Genomic DNA, 20,701 nt, shown 5'->3' on the forward strand with positions numbered 1-20,701 from the left:
TTTGTTCACGAATGAAATCTGAAGGGGAGGAGGGTTGTGGCTGTCGGGGAATACGGGAAGCAATGCATATTAAATTTTACATTTTTTTTACGCTTCTTTCATCCATTTGGTGCTGTTCTGGCAATTAAACTCCCAGTGAATTTTCCACATTTTGAACAAAAACAATGTAAATAAAAATACAACAAAAAAATAGAAGAAAATTTGCATTGTTTGCATATTTAATAAAGCTAATCAAACACGTCGCACCCTCGCCATGGCCATCGGATGACTTCGACCCTGATCTAGAGGCTGACTCCGTGTCCGCGTCCGTGTTCCCTATGCAGAAGATCCCTCCCCTTTTCTGTTGCTGTTTTGTCGAGGGTTTGGGCTCTGGCTGACAGCATCCTTCACATAATTTATTGGCCACTGCTCAAGGACGCGCAAGCGAATAAAACAAAAATAAAAAAAAAACAAACGAATATCAAACAAAACTGTGAAAAACACAGCGGGAAACCGCCGACGGAAGTCAAACTAATTTGTTGTCATTTTTATGCGACAAAAACGAAAACAATAAAACGACAAAAACAAATTGTTTTAGAGGGGAGGGGTAGGGTGGCTGAGCGGAAGGATCTGATCGAGTCCCTGCAGCTGCCATGAAAACTGCTGAATTATTGATTGAATTAATGCCTCAGCAATACGTTGCGATACGATTGCAGTTTGGTTCACAAATCGGAACAAATGCAGCGATTATGCACACTAAATGTTTACGAATTGTGATACGAATCCATCCACAAGTCAAGGGCTTATCAAGGGTTCGAATATAGTTTGAATATTGCCAAGAAATTATATTTATATGCTGAAAATTGTAGCTGATTGCGAAGCTTTTTTCCATTTCTGAAACTTAAAAATTCAAATAAAAGAATCTTGATTATTAATTAAAGTGTGAACAAATCAAAGCTCCACCGTGTGAGTGTTAATCTCAGTTACTTGTTTGAACTTCGGGTTAAAAGTTGACCTTCTTGGCATCCCATCGTTAGCATATCCTCCCTGCTAAGCCCAAACAAAGTGCTTATCATAATCACAGGAAAACGGCTGTAAAGGGGAAAAAAAACAACACTCAACTACAAATGCGATTACTTGCAACAAATGGCAGCGACCGCAGCAGCAGAAGTCAACAAATGCTTTTAATTAACGATGCTGCAGAAGAGCAGACATTTTCGAGTGTCAACTACCAATTTTGTGGGCAGCCTTTGGCGCGGGTTTCAAAGGGATATACGCGCATATGGACTGAAATTGATGATGTGAGCAAGTGGCACGTAATCAATTTACTTGCAGCGCACTCTGCCGCCACTTGCCTCATTTCGAATGCGAATTTAAGATGCCATTGTCCTATGACCCACCACCACCACCACGATACACACACAGAAATGTACACACTTTAGGGGGGTGGCTGGATGCCGTGGGTGCCTCATTAGGACCAGCCGCCGCTGGCTGCTGGTAACAGAATATCCTCAACATATGTGCAACAAGGCACAGGAAGTGCTCGGAACTACGAATCCAATTGCTGTGCATTGATAGCACTGAAGGGCACCCGAGAGTAGGACTGGAAATGGTAATTGCATTCAAATTGGAATCGGATTAGAGTTAAGTTTTTTCCTGCGGTTTAAATGAGTGTGAACTGTATCAAATTACCAGCTTGAGAACGAACTTTCTTTTACATATGCAAATATGTAGGAGCACTTTGTGTTCCTTTGAAAGAAAAAACTCTCAAACTCTAAAGTGTTCCCCCAAAGATAGTTCGCTTTTCAGTGTTTCAGATTTCTGTTCTACCAATCACAATTTCTAGGCAATATTTGCAGCTTTAATCCAACCCAAAAGCCACTTGCTTAGGTTAATGGTTGTAACAAAATCCTCCTTAAAAAGGCTGCAATATTCCCTCCCTGACATGTGGGACATTCGTTTTATTTTTTTGTTGATTTAGCCCGAGTTGGCGTGGAGTGTGGAGTCACCTTTTATGTTCCTAATGTCGCATAAACAGTGCTTAATAATGCACTAACCTACGGAACGGAACGGAACGGTACATCGCCACTAACCGTGTAAAACGTGGCCAAAAAAAGGAAAACCCCTACCACACCACACACACACACATATGAGGGTTGAGGGGGGACTGGGTTTCGTCGACAGGGATTAATATTTAATTCGCGTGTGCGTTTGGTTATCCTCCGCCAAGTATTTTCGCCCAGTTTATATTTCGCATTTTAGGGAAAATTTAATGGCTGACAGAGGGCTTGGGCAAACAGTGCTCCTTCGTCCTTGGTTATCATCAGTCTTCAGTCTGGGCAGGCTGATTGGGGATGTCTTCCCTTCGCTTTTGTCTTCAATAAATGGTGAGGCGAGAGGCTGCGGGGGGCGAGACCTTTGGGATCAGCGCGTTGTTTACCTGAAACGCAGTCACTCGCGCTTTTGAGGCTATTGAAATATTCCGTTTGACCCGAAAGCAAACACATACTGAACCCCTCCTCCTGCACTTATGGGTCCCGAAAAGAAATTTCGAAGTCAGAGGGAATGCCTGGCCTGCCACTGCCACTGCCGTCTATAAATTTCAGCCTGTTTGCGGCACTTGCTCAAAGAAATTTCCTCTCCCTCTGTCTCTGACTCCTGCTCGTCTCCGTTAATCACGGTTTTCATTATTTTCTGGCCAACTTTTGCTGATTCGCACAATCGGAAGCGATTATCACGCCGGTGAATGTCTGTATATGGTTGTGGTCGGGTGGGTGTGTGGGTGTACCCCCAGAGTGCAATTAGCAGGGGGAAACTATAAAATTTCAGTGTTTGTCTTGGCAGATACTTTCGCCCAGATACGACCGGGATGCGGTTAATGGTACGCCATTGGGCCATATACTGGCATGTGAGTGGGGAAAACAAAGGCAGTGAGGCACCCCCTCTACACCACATGGCAGGCCATTTCTGTGTACGCATAATTGGCGTTTGGTGGCTGCTCCACCACTGGCAATGCCCCAGCCTGGCAGCGGCAACTCCTGGCATACTCAGAGAGAGTGAGACAGAGAGAGATTTCCAAGCAAATAATTATATTTTCTAGCACTTCTTTGATTAAGATTTCTCACTGCGCATCAAACTGGGAGGCACGCATCAGGCCATGCAGATTGGGTTGGTAGAACTCATCGATTACCGCCTGGGTCAGGCGCTGCAGCTTGTCGTTCAGCTCCAGCCACTCCTTCTCCTCGGGCAGGCCGCAGATCTCGGAGCAGTAGCGCAGCTTGTGGTCGCGGCTGGTGCTCCGCAGGCTGACCACGAAGCCGTTGGTGAAGCTGAAAGTGATCATCTGCTCGCTGGGTATCATGGGCAGGCGGCTCTTGCGATCCGCGTAGGCCGTGTCCAGGCCCTGGGTCAGATCCCGCACGTGAACCACCTCAAAGGCCCCGTCGAGGATGGACTTGGGATAGGTGCCCGGCTGGTCGTCCTCAAAGTTGCGCAGTCGCTCGAAGATGGTCTCAATGAGATCCGGATCCTCGCAGATGTAGTGCGAGGAGATGGCCGCATGGTAGCCATAAGTTTCGTAGATCTCGCGCAGCTTCTCGATGAGCGTCAGGTTGCGGGTGCTGCGCAGGTGGCAGGCCATCGTGGCCAGCTGTGTGGCCGCCGCAATGCCATCCTTGTCCGCCACACTCATGCCGAACATGAAGCCCAGCGACTCCTCGAAGGCGAAGAGCACCGTTCGGCCGGCGGCCTGCAGCTCCAGCGCCCTGTTCCCCATCCACTTGAAGCCCGTCAGCGTCTCGACGTGCGTGAAGCCCTCTGCCCGTGCAATGGCACCCACAATCCTGGAGCTGACCGTGCTCGAGAGCATCACGCAGTTGCTGACGTCCGGCTTGGACGTGCGCGTCCTGTAGCTCTCCAGGGCCCACCAGGCGAGCAGGGCGCCCAGCTCGTTGCCCGTGAATATCTTCCAGCGGCCCTTGGCATCCAGCTCGGCAGCGGCCAGGCGATCCGCATCCGGATCGTTGGCCAGTATCACGGTGCAGTGCTCCGCCTCGGCCTTCTTGATGGCCATCAGCAGCGCCTCCCTGCCCTCTGCCAGAGGTCAACGATTACAGAGATTAAACAAGCTAATGGAACGGACTGCGAGTGCTCACCTTCCGGATTGGGATAGACGAGGGTGTGGAACTCCGGATCGGGGTCCTTCTGCTCTGGCACGGGTATGAGCGGCTTGAGGCGCGCCTGGTAGAAGGCCTCCCGCATGAAGGAGTAGCCCACGCCGTGCATCGGCGTGTAGATGAACCGCAGCTGGCTGCACTCGTTGGTCTCCAGGTAGACGGGCGGCAGCAGCTTGCGCAGCGTGTCATAGTACAGGGGATAGATCTGGCGGTAGGGATCCTCGACCAGCGGATTACCCGTCAGAATGGAGAGATCCCACGAGGAGGGTTTCGGCTCCAGGTTGGCCATAATCGCCTCAAAGATCTTCGTGTCGCTGGGTGGCAGTATCTGTGCCCCATTGGCCGCATACACCTTGAAGCCGTTGTCCTCCTTCGGGTTGTGCGACGCCGTCACCACAATGCCCGCCAGGCACTTGAGTGCCGTAATGGCAAAGGGTATGAACGGTGTCGGTGTCATGCGATTGAACAGATACACTTTGTAGTTGTTGTTGAGGAACACCGCAGATGTGAGCTGCGCGAATCGCTTGCTGTTGTACCGCCCATCGTAGCCGACGACCACGCCCTGCGTCTCCCGCTTCTGGATGCTCGGGTAGCTGTCGCTGAGGTGGGCGGCCAGTCCTTGGGCGGTTTGTATAATCACCAGATCGTTGATGGAGTCGAAACCCGCCCGCATGCCGCCCCTCAGCCCCCCCGTGCCGAAGGGTATGCGATTGCAGAGACGAACGCGAAGCGCCTGCCAGTCCTGGTCGCGCACAGCGTCCAGCACTTGATCGAGCGTCGCCTCGTTGCGGTCCCAGAGCACCCAGTTCTTGATCTGCCTGTCGAGATCCTCCTGGCCGGACAGCTCCAGCGATTTGAGCACCTCCGCGGGCGTCTGTTGTGCCTTCTTGCTGGACATTTTCGTCTAAAAGGCCAAAATTATCCAACGAAAATTTAGTTTAAGTCTATTTTTTACTGTCTGACTGTGTGACTTGTGGCCCCTGACCTACCCAGGACCAGGATTTGCATGCCTGCCGCTACGAACGATTGAAAATTTATGCCCAAACTCATTGCGATTTACGAGCCCCCAGAGGGAGAGCAGAGACCAGAGACCATCCTCTGGCTAAGCTCAACCATCAACCGCAAATTGATCCATTGGCAATTTGATTTGGCCTGACCACTGGATTTATAGCCCCTAGAAGTCGTCAGGGGAAAAAGGGAAAGTTTAGGATGAGCGACAAAGACAGAGGAGAGGCAGCACACATTTATATATAAATTCATATATGGATTATATTTCGCTCACTCTGCCAGTGCTGCTGTCACTGCGCTTGCCCCTTTCTTTGCAGCAGCATTAACATGATTTCAATTTGTCATCAATTATGCAAAGCGAGTCTAGGAACGGAAACCTCCCCCCCCCCACCAACCAAACTCTCCTTTCATGTATCCACATTTCGGTACTTCGGTACGAAGCCTTTATGCCCCTGCCTGGTGTGGGTAATTTGGCAAACGGTAATTGGGTTACACACATGCAGCATGCAACATTTATCAGACGGTGTGTGGGGCAGACAACATCTTCCCTCCATTCATTGTCTGACTCTGACTCTGACTCTGGCACTGCTCCACCGTGTGTCCTCATGTCAATTGCATTCTAAACATTCAACGGCAGTGCTTTTAGAGGACAGGCTGAACAGAGCAGCAGCCTCATCGGCATGCAATGGCAATCCCCGTAGTTCCAGCATTAGGAACTCACACACACACACACAGTGAGAGAGAGAGATACACACACACACACACACACACATTGGAAATGCATTTCGCGTCAAATTGTCAGAGTGTTAATTAAAAATGGACACTTGAATGGGCCAGAAGGCAGGAGGAGAGCACTCACAGGCACACAACCAGCGGCACTTGCAGTTGCAGTTGCCTCCACGGCAGTTGTGGCAATTCTGGACCATCCTACGCACTCATTCTACGCTCTACATCTATAATTCTCCAGGTGAGAGAAGCTGTTTTGGCGACGGAACCAAATGGAGCTCCTAGAGAGGTAGAAGTCAAGGAAATATTTGAAGGAAAGCCTTCAGAAATTACAAACTTATATGAAGAAAGCTCCTTAAACAATGTTTTAATCCGAAAAGATCAAAAGTGAATGCAAGACTGCTATTAAATATTGATGGAACACATATTAAACTTATAAAATCCATGGCATTCGAAGACTTTGACTTGTCCGACAGTTCCCATTTATAGCTGCGTGTTTTCCCACGCCATTCCCATTCACATATTTCACTCCCAAGTGTCATAAAGCAAAGATCAATATTGTAATCTACAAGAAATTAATGTGAACTCACTTGGAATTATGACTTATTATGAGTGCGAGTTTAATCAGAGCCAATCTTCAGCTTGATTTATTTGCAGAGGTTTTTGGCTTAAGCATTTATGTTCCATTTCTGATACGGGATGCCCAATGCTCCTCCCCCCATTGATGGCTTTATCTATTGGGTTTGTTTTAAGTGCTTCTTGCCACATTTGCATAGAGAATGGCTCAGGCAATTTACGTACACTCGAAGAGGGAATCACTTCCTCTCCCTTCCTCCTCTGCGGGCACAAATATTGAGTGTTTACGGCCTACGAGTACGGCTCCCTTAGGTAATCCTCCAGCAGCCTCCATGCCACTCGGCGTTCTGCCTGAAGTGCAGGCAGCCAGCCATATAATGCGTTTGCATAATATTAATCCATGGAAACTGCAGGAAACTGCTGTTGTGTGAATTTTTTATGGCACCCGCGAGTGTCCTCTGCGGCAGAGGATGTGTGTGTGTCCTGCCCTGCCTGATCTCCTGATTTTCAAGTTGAACAACTAACGCCTATCGAAGCTATTAAAATGCTAATTTACATCCAACGCTTTATGGCAGGCAGGGGAAAGCTCTGCTCCAAAGGGAAGCTTTGGCCATGCCCATACCTTACCCATTGCCTCCTTTTTTCCATCCCGGATTGGAGTTCCATCAGAATTAAAACCAAATCATTCATTTCATTCGCATTTCAAATTGAAATTGACATTTTGTGCGTGAAATCTAAAAATATTATTTGACACATTTCGTTCGCATTTCCTAATGCCAATCGGCGGGACAGTTCGAAGCATTTTCTTATGCCATTCGAAAAGTGGTTTTTAATGTCTAGACCTGACATTTAAGACCCTTTCAGCAGGCAGCAGCTGGTCCCTGACAAATGTGAAATAAATGCAAATCTGCTGAACTTTGATGAATCTAATTTGGTGCGTCAATCCAGGGGATGCAGGGGCAACAAATGGACACAAGACAGGGACTGGGACTGGCACTGGGACTGCGACTCGGAGTGGACCTCATCTGTGTGTGTTTCCTTTTCCTTAATGCCTCCCCCTCAATGTCAACCATGACTCTCCCTCCTGCCCTTGAATAGTTTTCAGCCTGCGACTGCAAAATAAGAATTTTCACATTTTCATATTTCCCGAGAAATGAAATTTACATCATTTGTTTATTTGTATTGCTCATGTCCTGTCCCGCTGTCCGTCCGCCTGCGGTCTGCCCCATGCTCCTGGGGGAATACAGTAAGATGTGCAAAAAATAAAAAAAAACCTCGCAAATTTGATTACCACCCGAAAACCACAAAAAAAAAAAAAAAAAAAAAGGAAATATTTTGTGTTTGTTTGCATATTTTTTTTTTGTTGGTTGCTTGCAAAAGTTCCTTTGAAATTAACGCATTATGTTTATGTATTAGATGCAAATAGAAACGGCCAAAGGACCTTCACACATGGCTGGCCAAAGGGTCAGAAATCCAATTTTGAGACTACCCCCCAAACGACAAACAAGAGAACAAACATTTTTATTGCACATCAAATTGTCTTCCCCTGGAGATGGAGCTCCAGCTCCAGCTCTACTTCTCCTTCTCCTTCTCCATCTGCTCTTCTGCCAGCGTCTGCTGTTTCGAATCTCCCTTCAAGGCTTTAATTGCCAGCATTGATTCCATGTGCAACTCTGCCAAAGGGCAATGACAATCAGGTCGTAAGCGGTTTGGCAATCACCATTAGAATTCAGCATCCTCTATGCACATGAAGCAAGGAATGGGGTAAACTCCCCTCCAGACACCTTGTTGCCTAATCATCGGTCGAATGCGATTTCGATGTTCCTCGGCTGCAGAGGTAGGAGCAGAGAGCCAGCCTGACGCGTGACACGACTGTCAGCGGCGCTTCAAAGGGTTGAAGTTGAACCTTTTGATGGCACTTCGTTGGCACTTTTCCACGCGAAAATATACCCAAAATTGTGTGCGCTTTTTGCGCATTAATAAAAGAAAAATAAATCAGTAAGGGATTGCCAAATGTGTGTTTGCGTATAACGGTAAGGCTAGTGCCACGCTACAAGGGTTAGGTTTTCCCCTTTGATTTTCCTCTATGCCGTGTGTAATCACAGGAGACCCACAGGCCTGACACTATCAAACGTCAAGTGTTTTGCACCAAAGCCAAGTAAATGGCTTCCTGTCAAAGGACAACTTTGTCTCTCTCTTTCTGCCTCTTTGGCTGTCAATTTGTTTTGCATGCGGAATACCAAATGCCAAGACATCAGAGCACAGGTTTTGACTTGATAGATTGATAGATTCCCAAAAGAAACAGAAGCAGAAACCGCCGCTGAAAGGCCTTGCCACCCCACAAATGATCCACATCCAGACACAATTGTGAAATTGTGAATTGTGGCTTGGGGTTGGTGGGGGGGACATCATTGAACTCCAATTATGATTTCGAATTTCGCTTCGTCGCTGCGAGTGCTGTAATTAAGGATTATTGTCATGTCCTGGCCGGCCAGGGGTGCCGTCCTCTTGCCACTCCTGCCTCTGTGTCCTCCTCCTTTGAGCCGCCGACCTGCGACGACAAAGACCGGCGAGGCGATGTGGCAAAAATATAAAAATTATTGATTATCAGCATTGGCATCTCAGCGATTTGCAGTGTTTTTTGCTCGATTCGGCTGCGGGATGGGGATCGATCCCCATCATTAAAATCATTGTGCGATATCGACACCTTGGCCAGCACTTTTTTTCCGCAAACATTGGTCCAGCAGCGGCAGTGGCAGTGGCAGTGGAAAGCAAACGTAATAAATAGCAGCAAAGCGGAGCAGGGACAAAAAGCGAGATCGTTTCGCTTGTCGCCCAAGTGTTGTCAACAGGTTCTGCGGAATTTTGCGACAGACTGTGGAAAGTACTCAAAAAGGTTCTCGGAGACAGGGCACTCGGAGAGAGACACGCCAGCGACTGGGAGACAAGAGTCTCCAGTCTCGGTTCTCGGCTACAGGTTCAATGTTATTGTGTTCTGTTGTGATGTGATGAACGATCGTTCATCATGCAGGGATGACAAGTGATCAAAAATGCAGCAATATTTTACAGCCAGGCCGGCAGTTTGTTGGCCGTGTTTACAAGTTGATCGCTGATGGGCAGGGGGGTAACGGCCCTCCCTTGGCGATGGCACTGTGACACGAGATATATTTGATGAAGAATGATCTGATAAATGTGGTTTAAGAAGTAGAGAAAAAGTTTACAAATCTATAGAGGGTTTCGTTTCAAGGAGAGGATTTTGTGGTGCGTGATTTGACCTACAGAAGGTCTCCCTTTTAATGTGAAATAGGCTTTCAGTGGTACTAAATATTCGATCTATGACAAGAGATATCTAATACATCTTCTGCATACATTCGGCGAAAAGTGGCATAGTAAAATAAATAAATTAAATAAATACACAAAAAAGTGCAAAAAATATATTTTCTTTGTTTTTGTTTGTTTTTTCCAGAGAAGTTTTCGCATCGTGTCACGTCGGCATGGAATGGGTCTTCGAATGTGTCTCGTTTCCCCGCCCAGCTGCCCATCTCTGTGACACATTTCGTGCGCTGAGTGGCCGCGGAGGCAGTCAGTCAGTCACCGCTTCCCGCCCCATTGGCAGCCATGGCCAGCAGCTGCTTTCTCCTTAATTGTCCTTATCACTTTGTCATTAGCTTTGGCTTTTGCTTATGCTGGAGAAGAGAGGCTCATAAATATTTATAACCAACTGGCACTGGCACTGGGCACTGGCACTGGGTACTGGGCATTGGTAGATTTGAGATACTCGAACATTGATTAAATGTTTAACCGGGCAGAGAGCGAGAGCGATGCCGCTGCCGAATATGGCAGGCAGTTCATAAATTAAATCAAAAGGGTAGAAAATCAATTAGAAGTGTCGCCCGAGGCTCTTCGACTGCCACTGCCACTGGCACTGGCACTGGCACTGTCTGTGGCTCTAACTGTTAATGGTTTATGGTTTATAGCCGCTGCCAATCCAAGTGTAGAGCTGCTATAAAAGCCAACAATTAAAGTTCATAAATTACAAGTAGAACCAAACAGAAGAAATGGGAGCTACAGCTACAGACAGGTATTCAGCCTCTGGCTGCAGCTTGCAGCCTGACTGCTGCACGTGCTGCGAATTTACGAAGCGAATTTGGAATTCCATCAGAGCCAAAATCAGTTGCCGTCTTTTGTCAGTCAGGGATCAGCCAAAGAAACGAAAAGAAACAAAAAATTGAGTGGCAACTATTGACCATTTATGGGCATTGGTTTCCTATTAAAAATTATTACTTAGTCGCCTTCGCAGCTCCGCAAAAGAGCAAATTACGGATTAATGTTACCATTCGCTTTTTGTCGGTCTGTCAACGCAAGCCAGCCCCCCTCCTAATCCCCTAAACCACTATGCCTTGGCTCGAATCGTGCTCAGCAATCAAATGAAGTCCAAGGAATGTCCCGGAACAAGTTTTCTGCGGTTCCTCCATTCGTTTTGGGCCTAAACGTTTTGTGGGTACATTGAGTTGATGGCTACCAAGCCGTAAAATGAAATATGTTTAAACGAAGAGATTATCCATAAATCAGAATGAGATTCCATTTGGGATTTGATTTCTTGCTGCATTTGCCATGCAAATTTATGCCCAAAACTTGAATCAAAAGTAGTACGAATCCAGTGGCACTCTTTCACTCTGTAATTACTTTTCTTGTCATCCAATTACTTTCCTTCTGGGCTCCCAGTGGGCTCTAGGAATTGACTTTCCCAAAAATAAAACACCTGCCTAAATTATTAAGTAATTAACCGAATATCCCCAGGCTCATAATCCTTTTCGTCCAACTTTCTCGTTTGGGCGCTCATTAAAATTAATGATTTCGGGCGGAGGGGCAGGGCATCTCGCCCTGCATATTAATGGCCCGAATGTCCGCGGGGATAATAAACCGCTAATAAGAAATTAAAAGACACTTGCTCCAGCCGACAGCCGCTGCAAATGTTTGCTTTCATTTCTGAAAGATTTCCCAGCCTCTCCTCGCACTGCCATAAAAATTAACTAATTGGTAAATGATGGAACCAACTGCGCTCCGTGCCATCTAGGTGCGAACGGGTTGTGGCAAGAGGCAGGAGGCAGGAGTGGGAGTGGGAGTGGCATGAATTTTTAAGTAGCCATCGCAATGTGAACGCCTTGGGACTGTGGGCAGGCTGGGCACTGGGTACAGGATACTCGAAAGAAGTGCTCACCAGGGGATTGCCTTAAAGCTGGCAGTTAAAGTCGGATGTGTCCTGCCTGGCGCAGCCTCAATGCAAATTAAATGGACATCCATTTCCACCCGTGAGTCTGCTCCCTGCCACATTTGCCACGGGAAGTGCAACGCAATCGAATCGAAAGCGCAGCCGGTGGCGTTAATTAAATACAGACAATTTTGGAATACCCCGCACAGCATTTGTCATACAAGTTTATGCACTTTGAAGCTAAAGTGGAGTACAAATAGAGTCATAGAACAGTGCGCTTATCTCTCTCTTTTAGTTGAGTGAAACACACAAACGATTAAGGCATTTTCTTTGGCTTGAAATATACAATATTCCACATTCCATTAGTGTTTAATAAAGAGGTATCACTGGTTCGTTTCATTTGCCATTGTTTTTGCTGCACAACCTGCGAAATGCTGTATTCCCCGAGTGCGTCGCATGGATCCCATGCAGTCGGTCCCATCGTGGTCGTGTGGCACATTTGTTTATTGTTTTCGCAATTACAATTACAATTTTTATTCTCATGCTGTTTTTGTTGTTGCATGGGGCAGGGTCTTTGGTGCAAAAATTATCGCCAAGCCCATTTGTGGTAATTATTTAATGTGCACTCCCAGGTGGGTCCCCAGAGCCAGGGCCCAGGTAAAGCAGGAGGTCATGGAATGGCAATGGAATTATTGTTATGCGTGCGATTGCACCGGCCCCCGCCCTGCATCCTGGACACTGTGTCAGTTGTGGCAAGTCCTGTGCCTGTGGGGTCCTTTTTGGTCAGCTGCCGCCTGCCTCCTGCCTCCTCCTGTGGCTTGGCTGGTTTGGTCAATTACATTTTTGCCCAGGTTGGGACACATTGCAATACGGGGGGACTGGCTCACACATGCGTTCCGTCTGTGTCCCAGCGAAATCCTCTGACTGCCCCCAATTCCTGTGTCATAATTAATGCCCTTTAAGTCCCGTGTTCCGGCGCCCCGAGGCGAGGAAAACATTTTGAACTCCTCGTGGACTGCAGCAAGGCCTCCTCCTCAGCACTGGCCCCAGCCAGCCCCCCTGCGTGTTTTAATTCAATTTCATGAAGTGTAGTGTACAATTTCCAACATCTCCCCCCGACTCTCCCCGCCCCAGAGTACTCATAAAGTGTCATCCATTGGTGGGCCGTTTACAATTAGGCGCAACTTTTTCCCCTCTCCACACCGCTTTTTTTTAATATTTTGCGTGTAGAACTTTTTGTTGTTGTTTCAGTTTTTGTATTCTTTTGTAGGGAAATATTTATAATTTCCCGTGAGGGCCATTCTCTAAGCAACATCGCAGGGTGTCCCCAAGTTGTTTTTCACCCAATCTGTTGTTGAATTTTAATGCGTATTTATTTCGAGCACTTCCACTAATAAAACAGCAAGAAAAAAAGTGCGATAAAGGCGGCAGTGGGTGGCAGAGGCAGGGGCAGTCCTTTCTGCTTGACCCACATAAGTGAGCTCAATATTGTGGAAAGTTGTGCGATTGTGGAACACAACAAATATTATGATTTATTGCAGAACTAGCATATGGTAGAAATGTCTTGGGACAACTTTAAAATTATCTAAATTTCAAGCTTAAATACGAGCATTTTATGAGCTCAATAATCAACTTTCAAATGGAACAATAATCGAGCAAAAGCCATTGGGTTTTTCCTTAAATTTTAAAGTTTGCTTTTGGGAAATACAATCAGAGAATAAAACTAAAAATGCGGAATAGTTGCACTAAGATTTAAAAATGTATAGTCAATAAATGAGTCAAATGCTGAGGGTAAAAAGTGTGAAATTCATTTTAAATGTTGAAATTAAAGTGAAAGAATTAGAAAATAATTAAATGTCCTTCCAATAATATTAACTGCATTGAAAATAGTCACGATAATGGCAATAAAATGTATTATTTATGGAATTTTTTGTTTGTTAATGCTAAATGAACCTTTAGCACTCTCCCAGGTATACACATTAGAGGCAGAGAAATTCTTAATTTAACTAAAATAAAGAACTAAGCTCCCATAATATGTTGAAAAGAGTCGTCAAATGTGAAAGTTCATTGGACAAGATTTGTGCATTAGTTTTAGAGAGCCAAAGGGTGGATGGGCTATACGACCCCCGGATGACGACCCCCGAGACTGGCGTGAGCGAGCGTGTCCCGGTGATAGTTTTGCATAAATACTCGCAGTGGATGGTCGGCTAACAATGCGTGAAAGGGAATGTGAGAAAAGGTTAATTAATTTATGTCGCACATGCCTAATGCCCATTCGGGGACCTGCGCCGGTAGTTTGCAGTCACATTAATGGACTCATCTCCTGCCTATCCCATTCTACTGTTATTCCTGGAGCTGCCCCCATGATTAAAACTAGGCATGTTTGTCCATTTAAGCCCGTAATTTGTGTCGTAAATCACTCCAAAGTCAGCGCCCACGTTTCGCACCTTGGTCCGTGGTCTGGGTTCAGTGAGCTAGAGAGGGGGAGAGCGGAGTGCGAGGCAGTCCATAGGCACATTGTTTGCCTAATGAGTCTAATTGGGGTTGAAACTGCCCGAATAAGGGGCACACACGGGGCACACGGGGCACGCACTCCCATAATCGGCGCTGTGCTTAAGAACCCTTTTTGCCGCTCTCCAGTTATCCGGCAAAGTGTGTCTTTAGTTGGCCATGATATGTTGCCACAAGGTGTCGTCTTGCCCCATCATTAGCGCCATTTGTTTTGGGCTACCAGCGGTGGATGGGGGCGTGGGAGGGGCAGCGACTGTAAAACCGGTTCATTTGCATATCAAAGGCCATAATCAACACCTTGCAAAACAGGATCCAGGAACACACACATTAAAATACACACACACACATACACCGCTTGACCATAAAAAGTTGTGAGCGGGCGAGTAGACGGACATGCAACCACATTGGCAGCACCATTGACAGGCTCCATTTGCCCTTCATTTGCATGTCGAGGCTGCCTGCCTGACCCTGCCCCTCCTTCGAGTGAATGTATGAGGGGTGTGGGTGTGGGGAGAGGTGTGAAATGAGGAGTTCGCTACGCATTAGCGTTAATTGGCTTCACGTGTGAGAGTTACGTATGAATCGTGCTCGCTCTTCTCTTCTGGCAGGGTAAAAATCCACACGGAACGGGTTTTAAATCTGCGTATATAATGGAAATTATAGGAAAGGATTTTCTCGCAGAACAACTATCCCCATCTATCGAGCACACAGGAGACGCCCCCTGCCACCGGACAGGACGCTGCTCCTCTGCTTGGCCCCACAAACACCAGAAACAGTTTGGAATTGGAACAGTCTTGGCCCCAGAACGCCCCAGCCATCCCCTCCCCAAACGGTTTGCACCAACTGGACGAAGCGAAATTCCGGCATCTGCGCAGTGGAGGACAACATCTAACACTCAAGCTGGAACCCCAAACGATTCAGGGCGGAGTCATCGTGGCATTGGCGGGCACCTCTTGCCACACCGAGTGTGAGTGTGTGTCGGGGATTTAGGTGCAAACACAGACGCACATACTTACACTCTTATTCCCTCCATGACATGCCCATCCCCCACACGGGGCTGGTAGAGGGAGAGCTATAGGTATAGGGAGACGCCCTGAGACCACCCCAGTCCATAAGCGGCAATCTGTTAAATATTTTAATGGCTAACAAAAGCATTTTTCGCAACGAATTTATGATGATACTCGCACACGGAACAACCAGAGTAAATATTTGCTGGAGCTTCCACTGCTTTAAATGTTATGTTGAAAAAAATGCACAGATTTGGACTGGCGGAGTTATTAGTAAGATTACGTAGGGCAAACCTCATGTCTGATGGAGAATTCTGAGAAAAAGTGTAACTCCTAATAGATATAAGAGAATTTGGATGCCTAATCTACTCGTAAACGTTTTAAAATAAATAAAATATCCCTTTCAGTACCGTTGGTAAGCCATTGAATATTTGTTTATGTCTGGCCCACAATTTTTATAACTTTTGCACTATTATATTATATATTTGCAATAAATGTTTGAAATGGAAATAAATTTCTGTTGGCATTTTAGTTGTTTTTTACGATTTATATGAGACATGAATTAGCTGGAGACTAAGAAAAGCGGCATGGAAACTAGCAAGATCTTTAAAGGATTTTGATTCATTAAAGTTTTCTTTTCTTTTTCAATTATTTTGATTCCTTAAGTTGATTTATTAAAGTTTTAAAGTATCACCCATCAAATTTATGCAACGAAAAATTCCCCAACAAAGTCTCAAATGTAATTAAAAACATGCGAAAATATGTACAAATGTATCTACATATTTAAACCTTTGAAAACTGCCATTTCTGTGGTATCCACGCAGCTCAACGCAATCCTTATGCTGCCTCTTAAGAAAGCTTTACAGATTTCTTTAACTTTTATTAGGCCATCAACATTTGCTGGGTCTTTGCCAAAGACTTCATGTAGTTATTCCTGGAATACTTAGATAAGACGACAGTGAATGAAAATGCAGGGACTGGGGGCATAACATAACCATTCCGGTCATGTAATATCTGCCAGTGTCTGCCGAGAAAACTTTCAAGAACTGCGAGAGAACACAACGATTATTGGCCGGGCCAAGTGCCAGGCTCCATTCTTTTTTACGACTGCCATCCTGTGGCTCTCATATGTTCCCCCTGATTCGGGCTGATTGTGGGTAATTGTCATATAATAAAAGTTGGGAATGTGGTCCCGTTTCACCCTTGTGGCAGATGTGGCACATGCTCCTGGTCTCCTGGCAACTATACTCGTATTTGAGTCAGCAGATTTTTCAAAATGTATTTAATTCTTGGCTCATTTTGAGGCTGGTGTCACATGTTTATCTACCCTTTCGGTCTCCATCCCCCACCCACACTCGTGTGTATATAATTATGGGGATGATGCTCTTAACCCACTCGTAAATTATATGTGATCCCTATAGCTAATATGTAATTTATGTGCTGACCGCAAATAAACCAAACCAGCAAAAAATAACACACACAAAAAAGGACACAACTTTTGCCACACAAAACAAATGTCCCTGGATTTTGTGTCCATTAGCCTCTGGCTGGGTGCGGCTGCTGGTCACCTCTGGCCAGGAACAACGAACGGACACAGAACCCGCATCAAGGGTCCTTTTTTTGGTTGCAATCTAATTAGAATGGCCTCTGGGCGCACTCCATCTCTAGGTACATTTTTGTACAATTTTAAAGTCTCACTTTAAATAATCCATTAGCAAATGCCTCCACAGAAGCAATGCCCCGCACCCGCGGAGGATAAGGGCAGCTTAAAAGCTAAAACCTGTTGAGTTACAACTCAATTCCCTGAACACTTGGCTAACTAAAAAGCCGAAAGGCAAAGCCAAGACTCGCCTCCACCCCCACAACCCCTTCACTGCGAATTCACATTCACTTTGTCTATGCATCTTGGCACAGATTATGGGCTGCTTTGAATAACAATCGATGGCGCGGCGACATTGAATGAAGGATGGCTGGGAGGGAGAACCGAATGGAGACAGGCGGCACTCCACCATTGTCTTGGTCCTGGTCCTGGTCCTGGTCCCGTGTCCCTGCTCTGGCATTTTATTACCGTCTGGAGTGCGGCTGCATTTTACCCTCTTCCTCAGCTGAAAGCTTTTCTTTTCATTTTCCTTTCTTTTTTGTGTGATGTGAAAGAGCTATAAATGGTTTTTGTCATTCCGACTATCGAAGGCAAAGTGAATTTTTACGATGGAAATATGCACTGACTAGAACAGAGATTTTAACCCACACAATATAAATGGGTGACCGCGTATCATCATCAGCATCATCATCAGCATCCATTCTAGCTCGTGTTTGATTGATGAAGTTATTCAATCGGAGCTTGTTCGGGAGACTGGGTCAATGAATTCCAATTCCCATTAAATTCATTCCGATTGTGCATACAAATGAGATGCCAGAGCTTCGCACAGGTGACATAAGCAACTGGTAGAGTTGGAAATGTTTTAAAATTACATTGAACGTTTGCTAAACTAAAACTTAAGTTGCAGAAAGTGCTGCTGAAGCTCACAGCACTTCAATTAGCCCATTATAAAGCACATAAAACTCAACCTTGCTCATCGCCTAATGGTTTATGATCTCTAAAGTCTTTGACAATGCGAATTCTCAAGTTGTTTGTCGAGTTCTAAGGCCAGAACACCAGAAAACAGAAACTTTAACTAGGAACAAAACATCACAGAACCACGAGCCACTGAGTCATCATTGAGTAAACGAGTACGAGTATATCTGACATCTGAATACAATTGAATTATAATTGCTCCTCCCCTCCATTCAAATCGTTGTACACGCTTGAAAAGGGTATAGGGATTTGGATTAGAAGTTTGCAATGCAAATAGGCAAATAAAACAGAGAAAATAAAGTAGATCTTCATATTACAAGCATTTACTTTCCACGCAAGTGACACAGAGAGTGACAACCAGAAGAGAAAGAGAGTGGCACCACAGGAGAGAGTCGGTTTGCAAAGAGCATTAGACACTTCGGCTTTCTTTCTATTAATTATATTTCTGTGGATTTCCTGGTGCACACGCCGTCTGGACAACAATGTGCAGTGTCTGACACTCTGATAATGATCATAAATAATTCCATTACAATAATTAGTAATGCTAACTTAGTGATGCTCAAGCTGTTGCCTCAAGCTGGTGCCCAGGTGGTAGAACGGGGAATACCCTAACTGACTTGAAGAAATGTATTTAACTTATTTTTTCCCTGTCAAATATCTCCTCATACCCTCAATACCCTCCCCTTGGGTATCCATAAAAAACAATCCAATGCTGTACACAAAATATCATAAAATCAAACAATGCATAAAACAATCGCTGGCCCATCGGGAGGAGGGTCTGGCCGAGGTGATCGGCCAGCCAGCGAATTAATCAATGAGGCAATCACAGCCAAGAGATCGCAAATTAACCCCCAGATTGAGACTGGAACCACTGTGCGGGCTGGCTGGCAGGGATAGGATCGGGATAGGGGCCATGGGAGTGGAGTGGCGTGAAGCGGAGCGGAGTGGCCACATATGACAAAAGACGAAACAAAACTAACGAATTTGTGGCTCATTATTTGTTCTGGCGCTGCCAAAAAAAATACAGCAAAAAAAAAGCAGCCAAACACTTTATTATAAACGGATCGTGATGAGGGGCTAGGTAGAGAAGGGGGGAAGAACAGAGCTCCGCCAGCAGCTCCGGAGCTTACAGCGATCGCTGGAGCAAATCTACAGACAGTCGCACAACGGCAGCATCTAACACCAGTCGCAAGTCGCGGAGTGGGCGCCGATCTCGTCGAGAAGAACTCCAGAAGCAAAACAACTACAACTACAGCCTCACTTAAGTGATTTTACAAGATGTTCAGCCGTCAACAGCTAATGGTAATTGCGATCAATGAGACGCCACCCACACAGTCTACAAAGTTTCTCTGTGCATACATTTATTTTTGATCATTTTGGCGCTATAAATTCCAACTTTGGCATTGGCTTAAGTGGAGAAGTTCGAGCTCTAAAGAAGGAATCGATTCGATGTTCAAAAAGTGTTCTCAATAATCGGATTTATCAGCGCCAAGAACTCTTCTAGACCACTCCAAATAATGATCTTCCAATATTTGATCTTCCCTTAAATATTTCCTTTGCCTTTTTCCAGCTAATCTGCTTGGGACTAGGAGTCCTTGGCTTTGGTCTTTGCCTGCCCATTGAGGAGTCTGCGGACATCAAGGAGGATGTCATCAGCATTGACAATCAGACGCAAAAGGTGATACGCGTGCATCCGCAGGACCTGCCCTCGAAGAAGGATCACACTGGAGTCAACATGAACTCGGCCCTGTTCCAGATCCAGACCCTGCGGCCAGTCACGAGCAGCAGCCAAAAGAAGTACGTGGACTCGAAGCAGATGCGGATGCGGAAACGTCGCCCCAGGCCGGCCACTGACGGTGAAGACTCGTCGCAGCCCCTCCAAGCCTTGAAACAAAAAGAACTAAAAGCCTTTCCCAAGCAGAAAACGAAGCAACAGAAGCAACTAAAGTTCATCCCAGCCCAAACAGACGCTGAACTGACGGGGTATCTGAATGGGGACGATATGCTGGACATGGGGCTGCAGGTGAGCCACAGCCACTTGCTGCCCGTACAGATGACGCCCGGCCCCTATCCCATCTACTATGTGGTGTCCAAGACCAACGGCCGCTTCGGCAAGTTCCCCATCAAGGCCTTCGGCTCGCCGGCCGAGTTCTCCAAGTATCTGATCAAAAGCAAGGCGGAGCCCATTAGCCGACACCAGCGCTTCGAGGGCTTCGTCCGGCGCTGATCTTTTGTGATCTTTTGCTTAGTTAAATTATAAATGATGTACCCATAAATTATTACCCCAAAACGTAATCATAAATGTAAACTTATTCGTAATTGTATTCGGATTGCTAATTGCCGCAATAAACTTAATTGTGCCTAAACTTAAACAAGAAATACGTTTTGGATCCGTTTAAAACGCGGCCCATGAGTCACGAGGCTAAAAATGAGTCCCCCCCTCCTACTCTTAGTTGTTTGATGATTCGCTTCATTGGGGTTTGTCTTCTACCCTGTAGACGTGCGAAGAGTATTCCTTTGGAGGGGTTCTAGGACAAATTTGTATTGTTTATATATTTTCTAGTATTACTCCGCTCATGGTCCTTCTGCATGTTCTCATATAAATTATCTTTCTGCTATTTAAGGCTGCGAACAAGTTCGACTAACGGGTATGTTATGGTCGTTAGACGCTACGCTGCATAAACACATCATTTGCTGCTGGTTTTTTGTTTTCTGTGATGCTGTTCTCGCTCTGGTAATTACATGGAATTCCGTCTCTGTCTCTGGGCTTCACCTCTGAAACAGCCACAGCCACATCTTCATCTCTGACTGCTGTTTTTTTTTGTCTTAACTGTTTTGCTTGCTGTTTGCTTGGCCTTGTCATATGCTAATTTGGCAGCGAATCCAATCGCGTAGTGTCGCGTATAATTAAGCCTCACATACTCATAACTAT

At 45.9% G+C, this 20,701-nt stretch overlaps 2 protein-coding genes across 3 annotated transcripts; one reads left to right on the forward strand and one right to left on the reverse strand.

Annotated features, from left to right (window-relative positions):
* Positions 1-3,061: 3,061 nt before the first annotated feature.
* On the reverse strand, positions 3,062-5,071 carry LOC117890143 (glucose 1,6-bisphosphate synthase). The gene is made up of 2 exons (XM_034794831.1): positions 4,134-5,071; positions 3,062-4,071 (listed from the first exon to the last, which is right to left on the reverse strand). The coding sequence occupies exons 1-2, from the start codon at positions 5,050-5,052 to the stop codon at positions 3,101-3,103; spliced, it is 1,890 nt and encodes a 629-aa protein (XP_034650722.1). The 5' UTR covers positions 5,053-5,071; the 3' UTR covers positions 3,062-3,100.
* Positions 5,072-18,918: 13,847 nt separating this feature from the next.
* LOC117889723 lies at positions 18,919-20,135 on the forward strand. Of its 2 annotated transcripts, XM_034794145.1 has the most exons (3): positions 18,919-19,071; positions 19,340-19,625; positions 19,691-19,876. In XM_034794145.1, exons 1-3 carry the CDS (start codon positions 19,048-19,050, stop codon positions 19,741-19,743), a joined length of 363 nt encoding a protein of 120 aa, XP_034650036.1. In that variant the 5' UTR covers positions 18,919-19,047; the 3' UTR covers positions 19,744-19,876. The 2 variants fall into 2 exon arrangements, with proteins under 2 accessions (XP_034650036.1, XP_034650035.1); XM_034794144.1 differs by having other exon boundaries at positions 19,340-20,135.
* Positions 20,136-20,701: the final 566 nt, after the last annotated feature.

The sequence above is a fragment of the Drosophila subobscura genome, chromosome E (genome assembly GCF_008121235.1).
Source record: "Drosophila subobscura isolate 14011-0131.10 chromosome E, UCBerk_Dsub_1.0, whole genome shotgun sequence".
NCBI lineage: Eukaryota > Metazoa > Arthropoda > Insecta > Diptera > Drosophilidae > Drosophila > Drosophila subobscura.

Bases quoted from the DNA above. Each gene is read 5' to 3' on its own strand.
- LOC117890143 (XM_034794831.1), bottom strand. From the start codon at position 5,052: ATGTCCAGCAAGAAGGCACAACAGACGCCCGCGGAGGTGCTCAAATCG. The intron at 4,072-4,133 runs GTGAGCACTCGC...GACCTCTGGCAG, and splicing joins CGTCTATCCCAATCCGGAAG to AGGGCAGGGAGGCGCTGCTG.
- LOC117889723 (XM_034794144.1), top strand. From the start codon at position 19,048: ATGTTCAGCCGTCAACAGCTAATG. The intron at 19,072-19,339 runs GTAATTGCGATC...GCCTTTTTCCAG, and splicing joins TCAGCCGTCAACAGCTAATG to CTAATCTGCTTGGGACTAGG.